General features: G+C 64.3%; 1 protein-coding gene across 1 annotated transcript; it reads left to right on the forward strand.

Moving 5' to 3' along the window:
• The first annotated feature begins 2,459 nt into the window (after window positions 1-2,459).
• On the forward strand, window positions 2,460-7,009 carry HRH3 (histamine receptor H3). Its single transcript, XM_061436981.1, has 3 exons — window positions 2,460-2,801; window positions 3,807-3,973; window positions 4,961-7,009. The coding sequence occupies exons 1-3, from the start codon at window positions 2,546-2,548 to the stop codon at window positions 5,888-5,890; spliced, it is 1,353 nt and encodes a 450-aa protein (XP_061292965.1). The 5' UTR covers window positions 2,460-2,545; the 3' UTR covers window positions 5,891-7,009.
• The last annotated feature ends 2,433 nt before the right edge of the window (window positions 7,010-9,442 follow it).

A 9,442-nucleotide genomic window follows, 5' to 3' on the forward strand; every position in this document is an offset into this window, starting at 1 on the left:
GCTCTGCGCAGGCTGCTGGTCCTATCGCCTTGTAGGGCGAATGTGGGGGCTCATGAGGTCATGCGTGTATGTGCCGATAGGGGGCGCTCACCGCACACAGCCACGGCCAATCTCAAACCTCTGGGCCAGCTGTGGCCTTCCTGCTTCTGATGGCCTCCTTTCCAGGTCTCCACACTCTGAGTAACTCCCCCAAGGCACACAGCTGGGTCTCCAGTGCCAGGGTCTGAGCTGAGTCCACCCTCCCCCCATCACATCCCTGCTCCAGCTGCTGTGGTATGAGACCACCAGGGAAAGCTGGAGAACACTGACACCATATGGAACTTGACTGAGACTGTAAAGGGGTTGCCCTCTGCTCAGACACCCCTCGACTCAGCCCTCCACCCAGGACAGCAGCTGAGGCTGGGGAACAGGCTCCCAGCCAGTGAGGAGAGGGCCAGAGCCCCTCTCCAAACCCCCATCCAACTCCATCTCCAGAGACCTGGGGAGGGGGTGGAGGTGTGCCCACAAAGCACGACTAGCCAGAGCCGGCCCTGGGATGCCCATGGCTGAGCACAGGGACGTGAGGTCCTCACCCAGCACCAGTGATGCGGGAAGGCTTAAACGGTGGGAGTGCCTGGCTGCCCACTCTATGAGCTCTCTGCCTTGGCTTGTCTACCCACCAGCTGGTGCTTGTTCCTGGTGCAGCCTGGTCCACCATGAAAGTCGGGGTGCAGTCAAGGGGAGCTGAGGGAGCCTGTAAGAGGGGAAAGACTGCTGGTAGTGGGGAGGTACTGAGAGAGGGCTTGGGTGCGCGGTGGTGAGCTGGAGTCTCAACAGCTCTCCCCCAGCATAAGCTGCAAGATGCCATAGAATCATCAGGCATCCTCTGGGGCTGGGGTGAGGGGCTGGGGTCTCCTCCCTGCAGTCAGCCCTGGGGAGGGGGACAGGGAGCCCAGCACCCCTCCCTCCCCAAACTTTCTAAAGCACCTCAGGGCTAGAGGAGGGATATGTCCCAGCTTGACCAGGAAGCTGATGTAAGTGTGGGGGTGCCTGTGTGTGCCAGCATCTGGGGTCCCTCTGCAGCCCCTCCCCCAGCCTCCCGTCCCTACCCCCATGCGCAGACGCGCCTTTCTGTTCTGAGGCTTCCGCGGATGTGCGCCGCTGGCGACTGAGCGGAGTCGCTGCTTCCCTCTCCCTCGGGCTGTGTTCCCTCGCTGTCTGCTGTCTGATGTGTGTGTGTCTAACTGCCGTTCGTGGGTCCCCAGCCTGACGCTGGGTGGCTGTTTCCCTGGTCTGTGGGTGTCTGTGTGTCTGCCTACGGGCGTGTCTGTCTGTCTCGCTGTGTGTGTCTCGTCCTTGACCCTGTCTATCTGAGCGCTTGTGCCTGGGGGAGGGGGCGCTCCCTCCTGCCGCTCTCCCCGCAGTCCCTCCCGCAGGCGCTAACGCAGCGCGCCGCCTTAGCTGCGCCTGGAGCGCAGTGACCTCGTCTGTCCCCGCATCAGCGACCTCCCCACCGCGCTGTCCACCGGAGGGACCCCGAGGCTGGGTGCCAGGCCGACGGTCGCTTTCCCCCAGCCTACGGCCCCCTGAGCTCAGGGTGGGCACGCTGCCTTCCCGGCTGGGTTCGCTGGTTCCCCATCTTCCCTTATGTAACTCCACATCTGTCTGCGCCTTGCAGGTCACCCTGGACCCTGCCCTGGGTCCTGCCCAAGGGAAAGTGAGACCCAAAGTCCCACGCATATGGGGGGTGGAGCAAACCCCTGACCAGGGCACCGGCTATAGGAGACCCCTCCCATTCTTTCTCCTCGGGAGATTCCTTTCTCGGAGTCTTGCTTGCTCGAAGGGTGAAACGAGGAGGGGGTCCGGTGGGGGCAAGTTCCCCTGAGCGCGGATGCAGGAGTTTCCCCTCACTCCCACTCCGGACCCCCTCAGGCGCCCCAGATCCCGATGAGAGCCAGCCAGGGGTCACTGGGACAAAGGACACGGGGCAGGTCAAGCGGCCCAGAGATTGGCTCCTGTGTGCGCGGGCGGTTGATCGCAGGCGAGCCCCTAGCTCGGGCGCCCGCCGTGCCAGGCTCTTCGCCAGCCGGCGTGCGCACTCGAGCTGGGGCTCCGGCGGCCCGGCGGGCACGCGGCGCTGTCCGTGGTGCTGCCGGCGCCGGGCGGGGCGGGGGCGGGGCGAGGGCGGCAGCCAATGGCGGGGGTGCTGCGCGGGGCGCCGGGGGCCGCGGGCTGGGCGCGGGGCTCACTCTGCTGCGCGCGGCACTCCGGGCGCACGGACGCTCAAGCAGCGGCTCCGGCTCCAGCTCCGCCCCGGGTCCGCTCGGGCTGCAACGGTCGTGCCGCTGGCCCGGTTCGGCTCAGATTCCGGGCCGGGCTCCCTGGGCGCGGCCCGCCCCGACCCCCGTCTCGGCGCCCGCGGACCATGCGCCGGGCACCCAACGGGGAACCCAGCCGGGCCGAGAGCCCGCAAAGACCAGGCTCCCGGACCGGGGCCACTCCTGGCCGCCCAGCCGGCGGTCCGCACCCTGCCCCGCGCCCCCGCGTCCCGTGAGCCGGCGGGGCCATGGAGCGCTCACCGCCCGACGGGCCGCTGAACGCGTCGGGGGCGCTGGCGGGCGAGGCGGCGGCGGCGGCGGCGGGCGGGGCGCGCGGCTTCTCCGCCGCCTGGACCGCGGTGTTGGCGGCGCTCATGGCGCTGCTCATCGTGGCCACGGTGCTGGGCAACGCGCTGGTCATGCTCGCCTTCGTGGCGGATTCGAGCCTCCGCACGCAAAACAACTTCTTTCTGCTCAACCTCGCCATCTCCGACTTCCTCGTGGGTAAAGCCCCCAGCCCCCTCCAGAGTCAGGGGCGCCCAGCCGGGTCGGGTCAGCGGGGATTGGAACGTGGACCTAGGGTGCTTTTCCTCGGGGACACACCCCGCTAGGAAGCCAGGCCTGGGTAGGGTGTGTCCAGGACTTTGGGGAGGTGGGCACAGGGGAAGTTCCTTGCCTCCCGGGCCCGGGACTCGGGCTGGGGAAGGACGTCCCCGGGGAAGGGGTCCGAACGAGCGGGCGCTCAGCAAGGCGCAAGGCGCTGAGGCCACGGTGCAGCGCGGGCTCCTGCGCCGTAGCCAAACAAAGGCTGCAGCGGACTCAGGACGCGGGGATGGCGCTGGGGGGAGGCTGGGGGGAGGGGACGTGGAAGGGAGATTTTTAGAGCCGTGTTGGGGGAGGAGGCCGCGGGGAAGGGGGGGTTGGGGAGATGCTCTGAAGCGCGCGCTCTCACGTGTCCGTGCGCTGCTGCCGGCTGGAGGGGGGGCGGGGCGCAAGGAGGGGGCCGGAGCGCCAGACACCTGTTGGGGCTGAGAGGAGCGTCTGCCAGCTGCTCAGAGCGGTGCTTGGCGGTGGGAGCCGCCCGCATGGCAGCAGTCAAGTGCCCTTTGAGTCCGGAGAAATGTTTTCCTGGCTTCTGAGCTGATGAGGAGGAGCTGCCCAAAGGCCAAGATAGGAGCTGGGGTGCAGCGGGGCAGAGAGGAAGGAAATTCTCTTTCCTTCCTTCAGGCACTGGGAGGACTAGCAAAAGGCCAGGAATGACGCTTTGGGTCTCCTTGTGCCCAGTGGGCCCTACCGCTGGAGCTTTTTCCTGCTCCCAAGTCCAGGAACACAGTGGGGCTGGAAGTGGGGCAAGGGTTGGAGGCCAGGTGCAGGGCTCAGAGCATGCCTAGGAAGGAGGCGGAGGGTGGATTGCTGGTCCCAGAAAGGGGCCCATTATGTGACCCCAGGTCCTGCTGTGGGGGGTCTGACCCCAGGCCCCTGCCCAGCCATGGCCCTCCTCTCCCACAGGGGCGTTCTGCATCCCACTGTATGTGCCCTATGTCCTGACCGGTCGCTGGCCCTTCGGCCGGGGCCTCTGCAAGCTGTGGTTGGTGGTGGACTACCTGCTCTGCACCTCCTCTGTCTTCAATATCGTGCTCATCAGCTATGACCGCTTCCTGTCGGTCACCCGAGCTGTGAGTCTGGGATATGGGTGCCCATGTTCGCTCTCAGGGGGCAGGGTGTCCAGAGGCGGCCAGGAGACGCACCAGGCAGGGGGTACGGCCACTTCTGAATGGGCGGTGCTGGGTGGGCTTGGGGTCTGCTCACCTCAGGCACTCTGTAGCCACCTGCCTGCTCAGTAGCCGTCTGCTGCCAGTAGGACTGGTCCTGGTTTGGGCAGAAGGGGCCGTGTGGACCTGAAGGATGGGGTCACTCCAGCCTCCACCCTGGAGCAGGTCCAAAGTCCCTGGAACTAAGGGACTATCTGGGGCCAAGGGCCCTTGGTAGAACCTCCCCACGGGTGTGTGTGTGCCTCAGAAAGACAGGCTCCACGAGCTGCCCTGGGTGTGAGAGGCCACACTTAGGGACCCTGGACTGCCCACACTTCCCATGTCGGAGTCACGCAGGCACAGGGCTGGCTGCAGCACTGCAGCAGAGGTCAGTCTGGTGCCATCTCCTCTGACGGCTCTGCCAGGCTCCCTCTGCTGGGGCTGTGTCTGTCCTAGTCTAGGGAGGCAGCGGGTCAGGGTGCAGAGAGCGTGGGTTTGGAGTCAGCTCTGCCCGTGGAGCCCCTCCCCCTGTGGTCTTTCCTGCCTGACCTGAGCCATCAAGAATGTGGGGGCCAGGGTGGAGCAGCCATGAAGATTAAATGAGATGATATCAAAGATGCCGAGCACAGAGCAGGGCACACGGCAGGTCCTCAAAGGACTGGACAGTGACGTGACTCCTGGGGAGCACACAGCTGACAGGCAGCCTGGCACAATATTAGGATTCTGAGGGGCGGTTCTGAGCTCATGGGAGAGTCACAGGCCTCAGCCTACCGGGGGTTCATGGAGGATAAGGGAAGGCATCTTTGCTGAGGAGAGCCCTGCACAGAAGCCTGGAGGCTGCCCAGAGCTCTGGGCGGCACTGTGGCCTGGGCTCAGTCCCCTTGCCTCCTGACCCAGCGTGTCCTGCTGCAGGTCTCTTACCGGGCCCAGCAGGGTGACACGCGGCGGGCGGTGCAGAAGATGGTGCTGGTGTGGGTGCTGGCCTTCCTGCTCTATGGACCCGCCATCCTCAGTTGGGAGTACCTGTCTGGCGGCAGCTCCATCCCCGAAGGCCACTGCTACGCCGAGTTCTTCTACAACTGGTACTTCCTCATCACGGCCTCCACCCTCGAGTTCTTCACCCCTTTCCTCAGTGTCACCTTCTTCAACCTCAGCATCTACCTGAACATCCAGAGGCGCACCCGTGTCCGGCTGGATGGAGTGCGCGAGGCAGCCACCACCGAGCTTCCACCGGAGGCCCAGCCCTCTCCACCGCCTGCCGCACCCAGCTGCTGGGGATGCTGGCAGAAAGGGTGCGGGGAGGCCGTGCCGCTGCACAGGTACGGGGTGGGGGTCAGCGAGGTGACCCCAGGCCCTGAGGCAGGGGAGGTGGCCCTCGGGGGTGGTAGCGGTGGGGGTGCCGCGGCCTCGCCCACCTCCAGCTCCGGCAGCTCCTCAAGGGGCACCGAGAGGCCTCGCTCACTCAAGCGCGGCTCCAAGCCATCCGCGTCCTCAGCGTCCCTCGAGAAGCGCATGAAGATGGTGTCCCAGAGCATCACTCAGCGCTTTCGGCTCTCGCGGGACAAGAAGGTAGCCAAGTCACTGGCCGTCATCGTGAGCATCTTTGGGCTCTGCTGGGCCCCCTACACACTCCTGATGATCATTCGGGCCGCCTGCCATGGCCACTGCATCCCCGACTACTGGTACGAGACGTCTTTCTGGCTGCTGTGGGCCAACTCGGCCGTCAACCCCGTCCTCTACCCGCTGTGCCACTATAGCTTCCGCCGGGCCTTCACCAAGCTGCTCTGCCCCCAGAAGCTCAAGATCCAGCCCCACAGCTCCCTGGAGCACTGCTGGAAGTGAGCTGGCCTTCCACGGCACAGGATGCTTGAGGCCACTGCCACCCCCTCGAGGCCCTGGGTTCCTGGGCAGCTGGGCCTTCACGTCCACCTGGCCGCCCTGCAGGCGTGTGCTCTGCCTTGTCTCTGGCCCACCCTAAATGCCATGGCAGCCTCTCAGACCATCCGCTGGCAGTGGAGGCAGCCTGGTAGGCGGCTGGAAGGGCCCCTGCTGCGTGAGCCAGAACGATGCCACCCAAGTCCTGCTGTAGCCCAGGAGGGACAATCCAGGGCTCCCAGCCACTCTGTCCACCCCCACGGACAGTGTGATGGCCGGTCGTGTCCTTGCTTTTCACAATTACTGCTCAGTGTCCTTCCCAAAGCAAGTGCTTGGCGTGCGCTCCAGGCCTCTGGGGCCAGCGCACGGCCCCTGCACGTGCACACACCTGCACACGCCTGCACACCTGCCCTGTCCCAGACAAGCCCTGGCTGCTGGCTTTGCTGCTGTCCGTCCCCTGCTTGTGGCCGGACCTGGTCCTTCATCCCTCCTCCCTCCAACTTTATCTGCTCCCAAAGTGCCAGGTGCTCCCCAGGAACCTTGCTCGCGGCAGGTCTCTGCATCTCCATTCTGGGTGTTTCAGGAAGACGGAGAAGAAGAAAACACGTCCATGAACTCGATGTTCCTTAGATGTTTAATCAAAAGAGACAAAACTGCTGAGGAGCTCGGGGCTGGATTGGCAGGTGTGGGCTCCCACGCCCTCCTTCCTTGTGTGTGCCGCTTCTGGCTGAGCCGAGCCAGCTTCTCTGCCCACCCCACCCCCAGCTCGGGTACTGGGCCCCGACTGGAGGCTCTAAGGGTGGCCGGAGCCCCAGACACCCAATTGTCCAGAAGGCTGTCCCTCCCACTCCATCTGCTCAACCAGAGTTTCCTGGTTGGGGAGAGGGAAACAGCCAAGCCCCGAGAGTCCTCTCAGGGCAGTCGGAGGAGCCCAGGGGCCAGGTGCCAAGCCCAGCAGAGGGGCCGCTTTGCCACATCCCATGCACTGGCTGGCGCTCTGCATGCTCTGCTCCCCGCACACCTGCCGTGCTGCCCCTGCAGACCCTGAAGTCCACACAGTAAAGTGTATTTTTTTATTGGTGCTGATTCCTGAGGACTTCATGGGGGTGGCCGAGCATTACTTGGAACCCACGGGGACACAGGAGCACCCAGGCAGGCATGAGAGGCAGGCCTGCCCCTCCCCCTGGCCTCAGTGTCTCTTCAAGTGGGGGAGGGGGCACTGTGATGGGGAGAGAAGTCAGCAGTCATACGAGGGTTTAACCCCAGTATGGGACACGGTGCCCCAGCAGTGCCCCGCCCGCCACTCTCTCTCACTTCAGGCTTGAAAACAGATGGCACAGCCCCCACCTGCTGCAGCCTGCTTGTCCCAGGACAGGGGTTTGCACTGTTCTCAGCCATGGGGAGCTTTCAGGGGTGTGGGGGCTGGAGCCGAGCTCAAGAGGACGACGGCCCAAGGCAGGGAGGCATCTCTGGTAGAGTGGCTTCCCGGCCACGGCCTGGAGGCGGGACTGAGTGTGATGGACGGGGACAGGGAGAAGGAGACGGTGCTGGGTGAGCCTGAGCCCATTGGGCTCCACAGAGGGTCAGACATTGGCCCAGCTGCCCAGAGCCCACTTGGAAAGAGGGCAAGACCAGCTCAACCTAGGGGTGACATAAACATGGGTGGGTTAGATGCCACTGCCTCCAGGAAGCTTTCCCTCCTTTCCAGCCACGAGGGCCCTCCCTGCCCTGACCTCACGGACACCCCCTGCTGTGCTGGCACAGCGTCCATAGTCCTGACCACGTTCTCTCTTCCTCTGGCTGAGAGACACTCGGTGGCCTCAGTGCCAGCGTTATGGCTGGGTGCCGTGGCTCCCGAATCCAGCAGTGAGGTCCAGACAGTGCTCCGACTACAGCAGGAGCACAGCTATTCACAGCTATTCACAATGTTTAAAATCCACAGTCTTCCTCTTCTAGACATTTTCTCATCAAGCTGGTACTCCTTCCCCTCCATGATCTCTGTCCACCAGAGAGACCCCTCTGGTCCGGGCAGGGCAACAGTCTTCTTAGTGGCCCAAGGGAGGGCCAAGCCTCAGGTCCGCTCTGGGCCTGGGCACTGTCGGGAGCTGAGCACTGGGAGCGGGGAAGTGAGGCAGGGTCGGCAGAGGCCACCCACTGCCTGTGGCCAGAGCCTGGGGAAGCCCTCACAGCCCTGGGCCTGGGGTGAGGCTGGCCACTGACCTTCCCTGCGGCCCTGCAGACCCGCCTGGCCCCCGGTCTGTGGGCGTCATCTCGCAGCCCAGAGCTGTCTGGAGAAGGACAAAGAGCCCATTCTCTGCAGCAGTGGGCGCCTCTGCGCTGCTCGCACAGCCAGAGCCCGTGCTGCCCCTCAGCCCGGCCCTGCTAAATGGCTACAAATTGGAGGATAAAAGTGCAGGCTTTCAAGCAATTTTGCCTTCAATCTCTGGCAACTGCCGCTCCCTGAGCTCCCTTGCAGGGGTGGAGGAGGAGAGAAGACAGACACAGAGTCTATTGGGTCGTGTCCTGCCACAAACAAACCCGCCAAGGGGGCCTTTCTCCTCGGATCCACTGCTGGGAGCAGAGACAAAGCTGAGCCCAGAGGCAGGAGCTGCCACCCCCGCGGGCGCCACCCACATTGGCAGCTGCTGTTTACTGAGCACCTACTGTGTGCCAGGCTCTGAGCCGGCCACGGGCTGGTGGGAGGCGGGTAGACAAACAATTGGCCCATAAGCAGGGCCGTTCCCACGGGGGTGGAAGATGGGGCTGGGGGGAACAAGAGGAGGGGGCACCTGGCTCGTCAGCCATGTGGACAGGGAGCCTGTCTGCAGAGCTGTTGTTTCATTCCTTTATTCCACAGACTTCCACTGATTCTAGTGGTGGGTTTGAGCCCATGGGCTGAAAGAAGGGCATGTAAGTGAAAGGGGCCCAGATGGGCGGCATTGATGCCCTGGGGCCTGGAGGCCGAGATGAGGAGGGTGGCCTTGCTTCTGAGCACAATGATGCCTCCAGAGAGTGAGCCTGAGGCCCTAGGATGGAGTGCAGTCTGGGTGGCCCGCCTGTGTCAGCCCAGCCCTAATAGTGGGTACCTGGGGGATTTGTGAGGACAAGTGCAGAGACTGGCAGAGGCAGCTGAAGAACTGGGCAAAGGTCTGAGGCAGGGTTCTGCCCTGGGCACTCATGGGTGACCTGGCTCCCCTCAGGGCCAGCCTTTGGCCCTCAGGGAAGCAGGGCTCAGGGCCAACAGGTCTCCAGGACTCCCCCCTCTCCAGGCTGGCACTGGCTTCGTATATCTGGCCACCCCTCCCACCGCGGTGCTGGCTCTGGGAGAGCCCCCTGGGAACTGGCTCTGCACAGCTGCTGGGTGTGGGTCCTTCTCACCCTGGGGTAGAGTTCCCAGGAGCCCAGCAGGCAGCTCTCATCCTTCTACAAAAGGCCAAGTTACTCAGCAGTCCTTTAGGGCATCAGGGTCATGATGAGGGAAGACTGGGATCAGCTGGCAGGGCTTCTGGAGGTCTGAGC

This window comes from Bos javanicus, chromosome 13 (assembly GCF_032452875.1).
Source record: "Bos javanicus breed banteng chromosome 13, ARS-OSU_banteng_1.0, whole genome shotgun sequence".
Lineage (NCBI taxonomy): Eukaryota > Metazoa > Chordata > Mammalia > Artiodactyla > Bovidae > Bos > Bos javanicus.